The sequence below is a fragment of the Notothenia rossii genome (genome assembly GCF_949606895.1).
Source record: "Notothenia rossii genome assembly, chromosome: 12".
NCBI lineage: Eukaryota > Metazoa > Chordata > Actinopteri > Perciformes > Nototheniidae > Notothenia > Notothenia rossii.
The window spans coordinates 10,193,360-10,209,660 of NC_136911.1; the positions used below are offsets into that span (position 1 = coordinate 10,193,360).

The following is a 16,301-nucleotide window of genomic DNA, read 5'->3' on the forward strand; positions in this document are numbered from 1 at the left end:
ACTAGCAGCTGAACAGTATGGATACAAGTTTCAGGTATAAGTGGCAGGAGGGTGGGAGATGACCAGGGATGAACTAAAAACATGATCAATAAAATAGAGAGTAGAGTATTGTCAGGTCAGAATAAAGATAAATAACTCCTGGGAAAAATAAAACTAATGCATATATTGGATCGTAGCCTTTAAACAACAGTAACAATTCAACTGTGTTCACGGATGTTCTGTTAGCATGCTAATGTTAGCATCCAGCTCAAAAGACAACAGAGCATCAGTAGATCTGAGTATGCACCAAAGCTAACAGTTTTTAGGTTTCTGAGACAATACTGTCCACTCTTTCGTTGACATGCTTTTGGGGAAGATGGATAAGGTAGGATTGTTGAGTTAATGGGATGTCGGGCAGCAGTTTCAAGGTGCAATGGGCTAGTGTTCACAAAGCAGCTCTCAGTGACTTTACAGTAAGTTAGTATCACTACAGTTGGGACTTGTTGGTCAATTTTTAAAAGTACAAGATAGAGGCTGTCTGTCATCATGAAACAGCTTCTCTTTTTGGGCTCATTACTAAAATGGCTAATAGCACTTTACATTGGTGTTTTCAATTTAGAGCAACTGGTTTCAGACTGCCAGCAGGTTACTGGTTAGGTATTATAAAATATATAAGTCCAGATTTGGAACCATGATGATGACTAAAGTATTTAAAAAAAGTCAAAAGACATGTGAAAACTGCAGCCAAAGGTCCAGCTTTGTGAAGACAGGTCTTTCTCTAACAGTGAGGGATTTGGGGTTGACAACATCTGCTACCTCGTCCTCCTGATTGTCCTCCACTGTTGAGGATTGCCGGCTGAGGTTTGTGCCCTCAGAGGTGCTCTGGTTCTTCCTCCGGATCGAGTTACGCGATTCGTCCGTGATACTCTGAATCTGAGTGGTGTGGCGTGACCCAGCGGGGGGGATGGCAGGTGAACAAGGAAAGGGGCCAATTGTCATAACGCAGCAATAGGCCAGATTGACTAAAACACTGTTTGGGTGTAACTGTAGTTCTATTTCGTCCCTACTGACCTGCTTTTAGCACTGGATATGTCCATCGCACGCATGCGCAGCTCGAATACCACTAACAACAAAGTCACCTGTGACCCACGTGACACCGGCTATATCAGCCGGTGTCGTCAGAGGATCTGTTCCTTTCATCTTCTCGCTGCACGAGAGTACCGTGGCTACATTTTTGTAGCAACAGCGTTCAGGTTTGAACGTTTGATCTGAGGGATTTCTCTGCAAGCAGCTGGCAGCGTGCAGCTTCGCGACTGACAGTCGGAGCTACGGGTCGTTAACGCGTCCTCCAGGAGCTGTGGCTGGCTGTGCGCTGTGCAGAGCCTCGACAGACAGGTTTGTGTCAGCTTGTTGCTGGTGATGGCTGTGTCCCTGCACCCTCTCCCAGCCAAGTTGTCCTGATTGCCGTCTTATTTTTTGTTTGGCTTAGATTTTCTGGTGACGACAGTGTTCCCGCTTCCTCTCCCATAAAGTTGCCCTTTTGAAAGTTCTGCTTGTGGCGTTGTGCCGGAGCTATCATTAGCATTTGAGTCCCGGCGTTGGCTGCGTTCCTCAGTCAATTTAGTATGGAAAGCCCAGAGTGTCATATTTTAAACCCGTTTTTCATTTAGATGCAGAGAGTAAGGTAAGTACTTTCTATTTCATAGAAGCTAATTATCTGGTCTTAACACTTGTGTTCTGACTTGGTCGCTTGTTTGTTAGCAGCAGCTGCTTGGCTAACACCTTGCTGTTAAGCTTAATTATTTAATTCAGCCGGTGAGGGCAGTGCTCCCGCTCCCGGTAACCTAGGGTTTGATTGCAGTAGCGCTATATTGTTGTATTACTGCTCCTAGTACTAGACTCCTAGCACTAGGATGATATGCAGAGAACATGCGCTCTGCATGTGCGGTTACTACTGTAACCATGGCCTACGGTTCTATGCGGGCTGTTCTCTTTCTTAGAAGCTAATTATCTGGACTTAACATTGTGTTCTGACTTGGTTGCTTGATTGTTAGCAGCAGCCGCTTGGCTAACACCGTGCATGTACTGTTAAGCTTCATTATTTAACTCAGCCGGTGAGGGCAGTGCTCTCGCTCCCGCTCCCGGTAAACGCATGGTATGGTTGCAGTAGCGCTATATCGTTATATTTACTGCTCCTAGTACTAGACTCCTAGCACTAGGACGATATGCAGAGAACAATCTTCACTGTGTGTGCATTGTGCTCTGCATGCATGGCCATTCAAGAGGATTTCATCCTCCCAATATTATATTATCTAGTGTGCAGCCGTTTGGCTGACACTTTTAGGCACCGGTCACAGTTACTATTGTAACTACGGTTCCAAGCCGCGTAAGTACTGGCCATAGTCAATACCGTAACTACGGCTCTAGGTGGTGTAAGTACTGGCCATAGTTACTACTGTAACTAAGGTTCTAAGCCGTAAGTACCAGCCATAGTTACTACTGTATCTACGGTTCCAAGCCGTGTAAATACTGGCCATAGTCAATACCGTAGCTACGGCTCTATGCTGTGTAAGTACTGGCCATAGTTACTACTGTAACTACGGTTCTAAGCTGTAAGTACTGGCCATAGTTACTACTGTAACTACGGTTCCAAGCCGTGCAAGTACTGGCCATAGTCAATACCGTAACTACGACTCTATGCTGTGTAAGTACTGGCCATAGTTACTAATGTAACTACGGTTCTAAGCCATGTAAGTACTGACCATAGTTACTACTGTAACTACGGTTCCAAGCCGTGCAAGTACTGTCCAGAGTTACTACTGTAACTACGGCTCTATGCTGTGTAAGTTCTGGCCATAGTTACGACTGTAACTACGGTTCTAAGCCGTGTAAGTACTGGCCATAGTTACTACTGTAACTACGGTTATATGCCGTGTGAACACTGGCCATGGTTACTGCTGTAACTACGGCTCAGTGCTGTTCTCTTCTTTAGAAGCTAGTTATCTGGTCTTAAACATGTGTTATTTGACTTGATCTCACTTGATCGTTAGCAGCAGCCGCTCGGCTAACGTCTTGCGTGTACTGTTAAGCTTCTTTGTTTTACCCAGCTAGGTGAAGGCAGTGCTCTTGCTCCCGCTCCCTCTGCCGGTAATGCGGATGTAGCTACATCCCTTTTTCTGTTCGGCGAGTAGCAGCACCGCTCTACTCTTCCCGTTCAGCAGGTAGCTGCTGATGGCTGTGTTCCCGCACCTGCTCCCGGTTACGCTGCATCTGGCATTCGTCTCTAACTCAACCAGTGAAGGCAGTGTTCTCGCCCCCGCTCCTGGTAGACGCGGAACTGCCTTGTTTTTCCGTTAAGCAGGTAGCTGGTGAAGGCTGTGTTGCCGCACCCGCTCCCGGCTACGCTGCATCTGGCTACCTACAGAATGGCTCATTCATGTAGCGCCTGTATGGCTTCTCTTGAGCCCGAGGAGGGCCACGACCGCTGCCCCTCCTGCCTCGGCCGCCTCTGGCGGTCAGTGGGGACGAAATTCGAGCATCTGAGGGAGGTTCTCGCGGTAAACGCCTGCATGAGCTGTAGCTGCATGCCTCGGGCGCTCAGAGTGGCTAGAATAACTGAGGTGGAACGTCTGGCAGCAGCCAACAGACACCTCTCCTTGTCACATCCTCCTCCAGATCAATTCGGCCGTTCCCGGCGACTTGAGGGAGCGATGGCTATGGGTGCTCCCCCCAATAGAAGGACTAGAAACAGGCTGTCCTCTAAAGTGGATCGGCTAGCTGCCGGTAGGGGCATGATGAAGTCGCCTCTTAGCCCTTCAGCCTGGGCCCGGTGTAGGGGCTGCTAGCGGGCTGCTAGCGGGCCGCCTGACCCCCCCCCCCCTTCGGATGACGCCCCTCCTTCGGTTGGCGCACCTCCTTCGGTTGGCGCACCTCCTTCGGTTGGCGCACCTCCTTCGGCTGACGCACCTCCTTCGGTTGACACACCTCTGTATGAGGACACATTGTCGCTGGTACAGACTCGTCGCCAGGTTTGGCTGACCCAGTCACCACTAACGGAGGCATGTAGGAGAGTCCTCCGTAGCGTACCAGTCGAGCCAGGGGAGTTGTTTGGGTCCGCTGCCCTGGAGGCACTGGAGTGTGCTGCCCAAGCTAGGCAGACCAGGCAGCAGCTCTCGGGTCTTCGCAGACCTGTGCCCACTCCCAGCAGGCCCAGGGGCCGCTCAAGCAGCCGCACTCAGCCGCCGGATTACAGGGGTGGTCTGCAGAGGTGTTAGCGGCCAACTCAACCGCCTCCCAATGACTTTCGTGCCCCAGGTCGCCCGCCTTCCAGGCGGCCTCATGCCACAGAGCCTTACCGGCGCCCCCCAAGGGGCTCCAGGGGCCGGGGGGCTGGGCCCTGAAATCCCGGGGGCGGTCGTCGGCTGCTTTCCCAGCAGCAGCTCAGTTACTGGGCGGTCTGTACTTCCGGCCCTTGGGTGGTTTTCACCTTAACCCAGGGGTACGGACCGCAGCTCCGGCTCCTAGCCTTTGGCTGGGTCTAATTGACATATATTCAGTTCCTCCGGCCCTTGGGCAGACTGGCGGCTGCCTCGGCCGCTGGGACCTTAGGCCCGCTGTCGTTGCGCCCCATGCAGATGTGGCTGAACAGCCTTTACTTGGACGCCAAGTGGCACAGGCACAGGGAAGTCAGGGTGTCGCAGCATTGCCTCCACTCTCTGTCACGCTGGAGGGGCAGGGCCTATCTCCTGATGGGCGTGCCCATGGGTGCCATCCCATCCCGCCAGGAGACCATCACCATAGTTGCATGTCTCTCAGGGTGGGGTGCAGTGCGGCAGGGCAGGGATGTTCAGGGTCGGCGGTCTGCCCTGGAGGGTGCACGCCAGGTCAACGTGCTAGAGCTTCGGGCTGTGCAGTTTGCACTCACGCACTTTCTACCCCAACTGGGGGGCAAGAATGTGCGTGTTCCTTGGGGACAGCATGTATGTTGTTGCTTAGACAACAGTCCCTTCTAGATAGTGGACGTTCTCACTCCACTCTGAATTTATGTGGCTGACTTTTCTGCCCGACATGTTCGGTTCGACCGCGCCACGGCGGGGTGCCACAGGTCGGTGTCCCTCTTTATGAGAGGGGCTTTACGGCAGTGTTCCCCTAGCACCCCGAGGGCTCCGGCTTGGGACCTGCCCCTCCTGCCGGATGCCCTATCATCTCCTCCCTTCGAGCCCCTGGCCCAGGTGGGGCTTAGGTGGCTGCCCACGAAGGCAGCATTTCTGCTTGCCATAGCCTCAGGGAAGCGAGTCGGGGAGTTGCATGTCCTCTCCATAAACGATACATGCCCGAGGTGGGACTCTCAGGCGTTGCCCTTTGGGCAAATGTGGCATTCCTGCCCGAGGTCCTTCCACAAACCCACTTAAATCAGCCTGCCCAGCTGGCACGCTTGACATTCAGGAGTACGGCACGTCGAAGTTGCTGTGCCCTGGGGGGGCCCAAAGGGCGTATATCAAGGCTACTGCCTGTATACGGCAGTGGGAGCAACTCTTGATTTTGCCCTGGAGGCACTAAAGGAGGTTATGCCCTCTAACCAGTGGCTGCCCCACTGGGTTGTCGATACCATCTCACAGGCTTACGGGGCCAGTGGCCGCCCTCTGCCATCGGGCTGAGATGCCACTCTACAAGGAGCATCTCAACATCTTGGGCTGCCCTGAGGGTGGTGCCCCTGGAGACCATCTGCGCCGCGGCGTCGTGGGCGTCTTCTGGCACATTCTCCAGTTGTCATCAGGTCAATGTCGCCACTCCCCATTCTTTGGGCGTGGTCCTTTTGCCGAGCCCCACTGCTTCCAGTGGTGAGCAAGGGCTTGGATTCTTCATGACATTGTTGGTGTAAGTCATCCAGTGCTAAAAGCACCGCCTCTGGCGGTCAGTAGGGACGAAATAGAACGATAGTTACGGCTGTAACTACGGTTCTATGAGTCCCGGATGACCGCCAGAGTTTCCTGTCACTCAGAATTCTTGTGTGCTTGCGAGTGTGCTTGCGAGTGTGCTTGCGAGAAGATTCTGGGATATAGCCGGTGTCACGTGGGTCACAGGTGACTTTGTTGTTATTGGTACTCGAGCTGCGCATGCGCGCGATGGACATATCCAGTGCTAAAAGCACCGCCTCTGGCGGTCATCCGGGACTCATAGAACCGTAGTTACAGCCGTAACTATCATTATTGGGGGTGATAAACTAAATGGCTTGTTTCTCATTCTGTATATCTGACCTGTATGATAAAATAGCTATTTCGCTGGTTTGTAATGATAACACTAACAACGTTCAGAGACAACAAATACTATCTTCTTGATAATTCATGGGACAATTGTATTATTATAAAATCTTAGAAACAGTCCCAGAGACAAAGTGACTCTGAGAGCAGGGTTGTGTTGGTGCAGTTTACTTTACCTCCCTCTCCCTTTCAGTCCTGGAGAGTTGCATCTGCTTCAGCATCTGAGACCTCTGCTCCATCACTAGAGTCTTCTCATAGGTGAAGGCTGAGATGTCGTTATCATGCTGAACAGGAAGAGGACAGAAAACACCAACTCTTTATCTACTCTTTATGTATGGACCGTTAAGAGTACACAATAGACAGACTTAAGAGCTCTAGAACTAAAACTCAAATAATCTATTTCATGCAGCAGCAACTAAACGTGTGGCTGATAAGTTAAGAAAGTGATGATGTATTTTTGTAGGTCGACCCAGTAGTCAGCATCACAGGGGGTCCCTTGACAAAAAGAATTAAGATTTTCCCAGTGGACAAAGGAATATTGCAGGAAATAAAATGTGTAGCCAACACACGTTTATGATACTTATCATGTTTTGTTAAACAGGACAATCTCCGGATATTAGGGATGTAACGATATACCCAATATCGCGGTATCGCAATAAATAAACGTCCTAATACCTTCGTAAACCTTTATTTAACCAGGTGGTCCCATTGAGATCATCAATCTCTTTTTCAAGAGAGACCTGTCCAACATGGCAGCAAGTAGGTTACAAAATGAACATAAAACAACAGATAACACAAAAGGACATCGTATTTACAGGGCTACATATATACCTAGAGACATTGACAAGTACCAACAGTATATTTATATCTCGCCCTGTCAATAAGCCTCACCTTCTTGGCAAAAACGGTATTGTTTTAGAAGAGATGGAGAGACGATGCACAGTTTGACCCACTGAGGTCACCCATGTCCCAAGCATATCTCTCTGTCCCACTGAGGTGGCGTTAGACTTTTTCGCTGTCCGTCATTTTGACAGACAGGATCGTAAAATATCCGTCATAATCCATTATTACCCGTCGGATCTGAACTCGCCACCCGGGGGGGGGGGGGTGTTATGCCGTGTTATGCATGCCCACCGAGATATGCATGCACCTCGCGGGAGCGCGCACAGCGTAGAGCAAAAACTCCCAGACATTTCAATGATCTGTACGGCAAAGTACGGTTTGGAAACTATACCATTTCCTTTTGGAGGGCATGCATAACACGGCATAACACCAGAGCCTCGCTGCGGGGAAACTTTGGCGCTGTTCCGAGTGTGTTGTAATCTGTCAAAATAATAGACTGCTTTCAGATTTTTCCGTCATTGTTAAAAAAAATATTCGGTTAACGCGACCACTGCTGTCCCAGCAACATCAGTACCAAGTGAGAGAGTTTTTTCCACAGCAAGGGATATTGTAAACGCCCAAACATCCCAGCTTCTACCTGGAAATGTGGACATGCTCATATTCCTAAAAACCTGTCTGATGATGCTGAATGAGTGACTTAGTGAGTTTGAGTTGAGTTACTTGAAAAACTAAAGTGAAACTTGATTTATTTTATTGCGGGGTCTGATTATTAAATGTCCTTGTTTATTTGTGAGGTGCAGTGTCACAAAGGAAATGCCTACTTTGTTTGGTAGTACTAGTAGGTACAAAAACACTTGTTTTCTTGTTCCAGTCTGTTACTGTCACTTTGTCTTTGACACTTTAAAATACTGCTATCCGACTAAGGTGCTGTACAAATCAGATTTATTATTTAATAAAGAACATTTTTCCAAGTAAAAAATTTTTAAATAAAAAAAAAAAACATTTACATTTTTTTTTCTTTATTATTCAATATCGCGATAAATACCATACCGTGGACATGTTATCGCAATATTATCATACCGTGAGTTGTTGGTATCGTTACATCCCTACCGGATATTGAGACCACTTTCTGATTTTGTAATTGTAAATGTATTCAAGTCAATTGGTTTTGCGTCACCACCGCTAAGCTAACGACAGGCTTGTCCTAACGTGATGACGTTTAGTGGTCTGATTTAGTCCCTTAATAGCAAATACTCTTTTGCACGCTTCTGACAACAAACACCCTGAAAAACAATTGACTTTGAGATGAGATAGAACCGGAAGTGGTAAATGTTAAGTCTTTTCCGGGTTTTAGGACTCATAACTGCTCCACTCTCACCACTATAAAGCTTTGATAGAGTTCAGTGGTGTAAAACCGAACTGATTGAGCCAGTAATGCATCATCACCATTAGAGGCTGTAATGCTATTCTATGAATCAAAGCCTCACCATTTCCACCACTTCTACTTCAGCGTCCAGTCGCAGGTGGTAGAGGAACATCTGGAGATCTTTCTTCATTTGGATGCTGTTGTCATCCATCTGGGCCACGGTGAAGATGCGCATCTTACATTTCCTCCACACCTAGAGGAGGGGAGGATTCCGTGAATATGGAAGAAAACAACAGTGTCAAAGAGGGAGAGTTCTAGGATAGGCAGATAGGTAGTTGGGAATGAAACGGGGATTCTGGGTATGGATAATAGGAGAGGAAAGATAATTTGTCGGGGTTAAAGAGGTCTTAGAGATAAACAAACACACCAACCTTGTGCTGTCGCAGCAGGAAGGGCAGCAGCATCAGCAGGCCTCCATCATGAACCACCCACCACACGTCGATGGTGCCCTCCCCTAAGCGGTCCTGGTTGGTGGGGAAACTGTCCACATTCTTAGCCACAAGCAAGGCATGCTGGGTTGCCGTGGACTCCCGCACCGTCTCTGGATTGGTAAAGGAAGAGAGTGTCTTTTGTCTCTTTTGCACTGCATGGTATGGCTCTAGTGTACTTTATTGTTATGACTCTCCATCTTGGCAAAGCTACCATCAATGGTGACTTTGGTGTTTAATTCACCTGATCGTCTTTTTAAAAAGGGACGCCCACAAAACCAAAATCTGGTTGATTACGGTATTACATTACATGTTACTTGTTAAGACGCTTTTATCCAAAGCGACTTACACACTCAATACTGTGGGCAATCCCCACAGGAGCAATTTTGGGTCAAGTGTCTTGCCCAGGGACACAACGACATGCTGACTGCAGTGGGATTTGAACCTGTGACCCCCTGATCTGAACACCAGTGCACTAACCCACTGTGCCACACGCCTCCATGCTTAATGTTAAAAAAAGGGCAATCATAATATTGTGTTATTTTTCATTTGGTATGCTTTTGTACAGTTATGGATACCGAATCTTTTACACAAACACTCGTATTTTGAGGCAAAACACGCAATAAACACAGTAAGTAGTCCAAATATTAATCTGATCGTGCATTTCTACATCAATATATGTTTTCAATATATTTTTAAACGGTCTGCCGCTTGGTACCTATGAAGTTCTTCCAGGACTGTGGGTCATTGGACTGCCTCCAGGTGCCAGGCCAGGCCATCAGGATGGTGTTGTGCTTCATGCCCCCCAGCCCCGCCGACTGGATGAGGTGTGAGACCCCATCTCTGAGGTTTGAAGACACCACCACATGGCAGAATCCTTTTGTTCTCTCTGCTAACATGGCAGACTTGATGTTCTGCACAGAGAATAACAGCAAACGTATAGTATGAAGGAGGTGGATAATGTAGAGCAATGACTATGTGTGTACTCATGGGGAAAGATTCCAAGTTTATTATTACCACTACCTCAAAATAACCCTTGAGCACGTATTCAGGGCTCATGGGTCTAAACAATGCCCATGGATACAGTACTGTGTAATCTGGAATTCAGATTGTGCGGGATTGCTTTTGTAGAAAAAGTAATCCATGGATTAAAAATGCTTTTAAAGACAGGGTCAAATCAGGTTGCAAAATAATAAATCAAATGATGTACTCAATTTTGCCAGTAGATGGCAGAGTTTCCTGCAGTTTGGCTGTCAAATGCTACCCAACTGTAAATCCTGACTGACGCACCAGATTTCCTGAAGCTGTTGAGTTCGACAGTAATGCTTAACGGATGGGCAGACAATAGATTAGTTTTGTTGTTTTAACAGCAGCTTTCTGTAATCTGACTAAAAAAAGAGATATATGAGGAGTACATTGTTTTGCATGTGAGATTGTGCCCCATCATAGACTGCATGCTGCTGTACGCATTTCAAACCTACCAGCTCCGCCTTTTTGGACTCTGCGTCTTTGGTGAGATAGGTTCCCTCTAAAACATTTCCCACTATCGTAAGGCCTTTCCCTGCCTTCAGCTGAGTGGTGAGGGACAGCAGACGGGGGTGCTTGACACCTTGATCTGAGTCAACATTCAGGAGCACCAGCACCTGAGGCCTGGATACATCAAGAGAGAAAAGAAAGGGGGGACAGGTTTCATTGCTTGATCATCACATTTAAGAAGGTTTTTTAAACAGCAACTAATCTCTTTACAAATGAAAACGAATGGACTCTTCATCGGCTAACATTTTGAAGGCCCATCATAGTCTAATACAATTTCCCTGGAAAGTAACACCACTATGAAAGCACATTATTTATTTAGAGAACTCTTCTACTCCAGTAGGACTCAGAGGAGGGTTTTTTTTTTGTTCATGTGGTGCTGTGGTGTTGTCGTTTTTGTTTTGTTTCTTTCCCTTAAAATGTCAACTTTGAATTAAGTATTTTTTGTAAGTTTTTGTGTTTCTCTTATTTTCCTACGATACTGCAATGATTGGCTGTGAAGAGGAAAATATGAAGGACAGATCATCTATTTCTATGTATTTATTTTTTTGAGAAAGGGGCATGTAATATTAGATTATTTTCTTCTCCCTGCTCCTTTTCGGGTATGGTGTGTTTACAGAGACATGTTTTGTAAATAATTGTAATACATTGAGTTTGTGCCCGGAACAAATGCAAATGAAAGGAAACCTTACAGTTGCACATTTGTTTGGCACAAGAAAGCAGGCAGTTTATATTTACATTTAATTGGAACCATCTGTACAGTTGGAAACATCAAATCCCTCAGAAGAGTTTCCACACTGAACATGCCAAGAATTTAAATGAAACTTTTGGACAGGCAGTCTGCAAGGTCAGCCAGTGTTTGTCTCTGTACAGTTTTGAAGGCTCATCAATCTTTGTCGTCAGATTAGGGAAAGGACCTACAGATTAATCAAATTCAACCTCTGTGTCTATTCCTGTCTCTCTCGCATCTGGTCCAACAGTATCAGGTGGCCTTGTGTTAGCTGTGACCTCATCGATATGAAACACAGGAGCAGTGCAGTGTACCTCCAGTTCTTGGTGTGTGGGGGAGCCTCCTCAAGGCGAATGAGGGCGTAGCGTGCTGCGTTCAGAGACAGGCCCCGGATACCGTCTCCCCACTCCTTCTCTGCCCTGCATTCAACAAAGGATTGAACATGTGTAAGTAACACACATAAAACAAGAAGCCACATTTTGAGACGGAACAATTCAACAACAGTGTCGTAACATATCAGTAAGAAGAAAATAATCCCAATGTTAATCTTTTTTTGTTAAGCAATGCAGGCCATAAAGTAACTGCCATTGTCCTTAATGGCTGAGAAAAGAGCAAATACACTTTTTTATGCCAACAAAAATAAAATATAATATAACAGCAACGGTTACATATTTGAAATGCATATTTCTATTTGTTTAGCATTATAGTACAAAACCAACACAACACAATTGCATGGATTTAGAATGAACAAATCAAATGCCTTGACAACAATCATGAACGAATAACCACAAACTAAATCAGATCACCACAGTAAGTATCTGTGGAGTTACTAAATACTATTGCAGTGAGCTAAAAGGATGGTAATGCAGAGAAACTAATCGTTACTGCGCAAAGAATTACACATCCTGCTCATACAGTAGATCCTGCTGGGTGTAGCTCAAGGGACTTAGCACATGACATAATTAGTTTACTATACTTTGAGATTAAGGCACTAACTGACAGTACAGATGCAGATTGTCAGGCAAAGTGTTTTTCCTGAACCACGGCTGTTTGTTTTAGTAACAGCGCGCCACACAGAAGCTCAGGGTGAGCTGTCGAAGGCGTTGGTAGTGAGCCTCCCTCTGCTCATTCTGACAGAATTCTAAATGAATAGTTAGCCCTCCGATAGAGCTACGTTCTTATGAGTTATCAGATTAACAAATGTATTTTTTTACTATAAAACATAGCCTTATACTAGTAGCGGATATTTAGTTGCTGGACATAATAAATCAAAGAAGTAGCTTGAATATAAGACATTAAGGGAACGTTGGTGTGAACAATAGGTACAATAAAAGTACAGGGATCAATAATTTAGGGAAGGCTTTGCTTTCTGGAGCCTTCATTACCTGCCCCCCTCCTTAAATTATGCATTAAATATGTATTTCTTGCTAGTTAAAGATGACCTTTTTAGGTATAACAATAAATGCCAAGATGTCACATACAAGTAACTTAAAAGCATGATATATTCTATATGTCATGTATCAATTTTGTATACATGTATTTTTTTCTTTTAAAATCAGTTCATTTTCTGTAAGCCGTTTTACAGCCAAATTTCTTTCATATTTGAGCGTTTCCTTGCCATTGATTTACTTTAGATCTATGAAATAAATGATCACATTCAAAGTCCTCTTACCCTCTGTATTCAATATATTTGTAAATGCAGGAAGCGATAGCCATGGCCACGATAGCATAATACCAGGAACAGATGAACATGAGAGCAAGACACAAGCTCATTCCCAGGAAGGAAAGAGCCCTGTAGGAGGAAACACACAGTTTAATAAAGTGTACGTAAATACATACGCATCCGTTTACAGAACAACTGTTTCTCAGGTTTCTGCACATTCATGATAATATTCTAACAAAATGAAACCACTTCAGAGTGGACAGCTTAGTACTGTCCTGTATTGAACTGAAGGCTACATCGCCCAAACCACAATGAAACATGTTTTTTTGTGGTTGTGTTTAAGTGTGATTCTTGGCGTGTTTCCTAACATTTTCATAAAAAAGCCTCTTTCTCAACACTAGGTCCCTGACAGGTTAAATAACAAATGTTAGAACTGCAGTGTTATTAAAACCTCAGCTAACCTTATAGACTTACTGCGAAAAAATACATTTAGATAGAAAATGCAGGGACTATTTACACGCAAGATTTAAATATTCATTATCACGCACCAGTGGTAGTATTGGAAGCGTGGTCTCCAGTTAGGGGTCCGCAGCAGGGTCTGAAGTGCACAGGCCAGGTTGACAAACAAGTAGCACATGAGGAAAAACCTGTGAAAAGAAGACAATAAGCCCCAAAACACTACTTAATTATCATTTAAATCTCTACTTTAAGACCAATTGTGAGTGGCTTTACTGTAGGAAGTTAAACTCTAGAGGTATCAAAGACTTTATCTGGTGATGAGATTTAATGGAAATAGAGCCTGTAATATTACTACGCAAACAGAAACTGACATGGAGAGAATAGGAGCCACGGCGTCCAGGGAGGCGATGAGGATCCCGATCTCACAGATCCCAGCAGTCAGCACCAGAGCCCAGGTGGGTTCTCCATTAGCTTTCCCGTGACCGAACACCTGATACACAGAGAAAGAGAATAATAATATAAGCGCGTGAGGATGAAGACTGCTTCCCCTGTGTTTGTGTTGGCGGTGTGTTTCTAACCTGCAGGAATGGTACGATGCCATCTCGTGCGATGGCCTGCAGCAGGCGTGGGGCGCCAGTCAAACTCTGTAGCCCCGCCCCACAGCAGGAGAAGAACGAGCCAATCACAATCACCCACGGCGAGGGCCATGATAGTGTGCCTATAACAAGGTTCCTTTTCACCGAGTCACCAAATCTGCAATGCAAAAAAAAAGCATATTATTAACTGCTAACAAGTTTTTTTCTGACAGTATTTCAAATATTAGCTGATATTCCTGTATTTTCTACTGTGAATTAATAAGACCCAACATAAGTGTATACTACTTACGTAAAGTGTGCGCATTCATGTAAGTTATTAATACAATTTAGTAATTGTCCACTCTTCAAGTGGTCAAAATGGGTTTAATAAGCGATACAAATGAATTTGTATTAATAATATTTGATAAACAGACCTGAACTCAAGAGGGGATACTAAAAGAGTTGGAGCTAAACCCAAATTAAATAACATGCAAACTGTTTTTATTCCAAATAATTTGGTGTTTACAGTTTTTACAGTACAGTATTTGCTCTGTGTTTAGCTCTTACTTGTCCCGAAGCAGAACTCCCTCAATGCTGGCACCAAAGAGAACCACACAGGTGACGTCTGGAAAGCACTGTTCAGGACAATAAATTATATCTATAGACAAGTTTTGGCTTTTCACTTTGCTGTAAAGCTTTAAAACACACATTTTCCAAAATCTGAGTGATTTCCTTGTCTTTTGTTTTGACAGATTTGATTCTTGTTTTAATGGCACTACAGCCAATTAGATTAGATTGCAGTGTTATCTGGCCACATGAGGTGTGGTTTACAAGCTTCATACTTAGCACTTAAGCCGCCCAACTGATTAATCTAAGAAAACCTTTTAAAACCTTCAGTTTTAGACATGTGACAATACTTTTACAATAGCTTTAAGGATACAGATGAAGGAGGTGGTAGCGATAGCCAGGATGGTCCCAATGGGGATGGACTTCTGGGCATCCCGCAGGTCACCTGACCGATTTGACCCAGCCATAATACCTGACAGGGGGGGTCATAACAGCGAATCAAACATTAGATATTTTTGAAAAAAGATCTGCAATTTGGACCATTGTTTTGATGTCATATTCTTACCAGTGACAGATGGGAAGTAGATGCCAACCAGCAGTGTGAAGAAGGTGCTGATGTCGTTGAACACATAGGGCAAGTAGACGTCCTGGGAATTGTCAGTCGCCTCAAGAGATGACAACTCCTTGTTTTCCACCAACATACCCAGAGGGCCATATGTTGACCACATGTTTTCTACAAGAGAGACAGAAACGGAAGTATTAGCCAATGCCTGAGAACACTGACCATTTTTTTAAGAGTTCCAATCAGTTTATTGGACCTGATTTAATAAAGGAATCTTGACTGACATGAAGCAGGAGTTAAGTGGGTTTAAAAATAAAGCATAATATTTTTGTACCATTTAAGCCTTAATGCAGCGAAACAGTGTGGTCATAAAACAATTTGACCTAACCAGAGGAATAGAGCGGAATCTAACCTGTCATTATAACTATAGCAGAAATATCATATAATGAAATACTTCCAGCATGGATCAGTGTCCATAGATTTAGAAGTGATCCAAAAATAAATGGCGGCTGCTAAGTGGTAGTTAAAGCCAAAGTAAAAGGCAAACTTGGTAAAAGTAGAGGTGCAGACTTCTAAATGGACAAAATGTTAAATGTATTCGACTCAGAAGGGGAGGAAGTATAATTTAGAGAAACAAATCAAATAGAGATGGTAAAAAGCGGAGCACATGCGTGCCCCAGATGCTTCAGAAGAAATGTGACAGGAATGCATTTTCACTAAAGGCTAAGTAAGGCCAGCAGTTACATAACATGAGGAATGTCCTGAGTTTGCACTTTCATCAATAAAACTTTGCATTCCAAGACGGTGTAGAATCCTGTTGAAGTGTTGGTATTAAGCCTTTGTAAGTGCAACAAACACGATCTGCATCTCCATTGATCTTTTTTTCCATTTAGGATCATTATAAAGAGCAATTGAGCTTGTTTTGTTTGATTTGTGGATGAGATTTGACAATACAAAATGTATTCTGGATAATTCGGACTAGTATACAAGTAAGTTTGAATCACTGTGTTCCTACCTGAAATGACGCCGCTCTTCAGTCCGGGGATACCCTGCACCAGGGTCACATTGTTGTTGACAAAATACTCGTTGCAGGTGGCATTGAGATTACGTCCATCACAAAACAGCCCCCACAGTTTGGTAGTGACCGTCATGTTGTTTACGAATTCCGTCTTAAGACAACTGTCAAAGTTTGTGTTCTGCAGAGTGCGATTTCCCAACATGCAAACACTGTGTGAAAGAAATAGAGATTTTTAATTGACACCCTATGAAGCTGATC

The 16,301-nt window shown here is 45.0% G+C and overlaps 1 protein-coding gene across 7 annotated transcripts in view; it reads right to left on the reverse strand.

Moving 5' to 3' along the window:
• slc12a7b (solute carrier family 12 member 7b) overlaps positions 1 to 16,301 on the reverse strand; it is an 80,742-nt gene that overhangs the window by 7,498 nt on the left and 56,943 nt on the right. For 6 of the 7 annotated variants that reach the window (XM_079661771.1, XM_079661770.1, XM_079661776.1 and 3 more), the window contains exons 8-22: positions 16,041 to 16,252; positions 15,029 to 15,196; positions 14,837 to 14,935; positions 14,464 to 14,521; positions 13,900 to 14,074; positions 13,693 to 13,811; positions 13,411 to 13,509; positions 12,872 to 12,991; positions 11,514 to 11,618; positions 10,418 to 10,586; positions 9,655 to 9,850; positions 8,880 to 9,049; positions 8,570 to 8,701; positions 6,416 to 6,523; positions 796 to 912 (exon numbers count right to left, since the gene is read on the reverse strand). In XM_079661771.1, coding sequence (XP_079517897.1) covers positions 796 to 912; positions 6,416 to 6,523; positions 8,570 to 8,701; positions 8,880 to 9,049; positions 9,655 to 9,850; positions 10,418 to 10,586; positions 11,514 to 11,618; positions 12,872 to 12,991; positions 13,411 to 13,509; positions 13,693 to 13,811; positions 13,900 to 14,074; positions 14,464 to 14,521; positions 14,837 to 14,935; positions 15,029 to 15,196; positions 16,041 to 16,252 — 2,047 coding nt within the window. The remainder of the gene's footprint in view (positions 1 to 795; positions 913 to 6,415; positions 6,524 to 8,569; positions 8,702 to 8,879; positions 9,050 to 9,654; positions 9,851 to 10,417; positions 10,587 to 11,513; positions 11,619 to 12,871; positions 12,992 to 13,410; positions 13,510 to 13,692; positions 13,812 to 13,899; positions 14,075 to 14,463; positions 14,522 to 14,836; positions 14,936 to 15,028; positions 15,197 to 16,040; positions 16,253 to 16,301) is intronic. The other variant, XM_079661774.1, reaches the window with a different exon arrangement.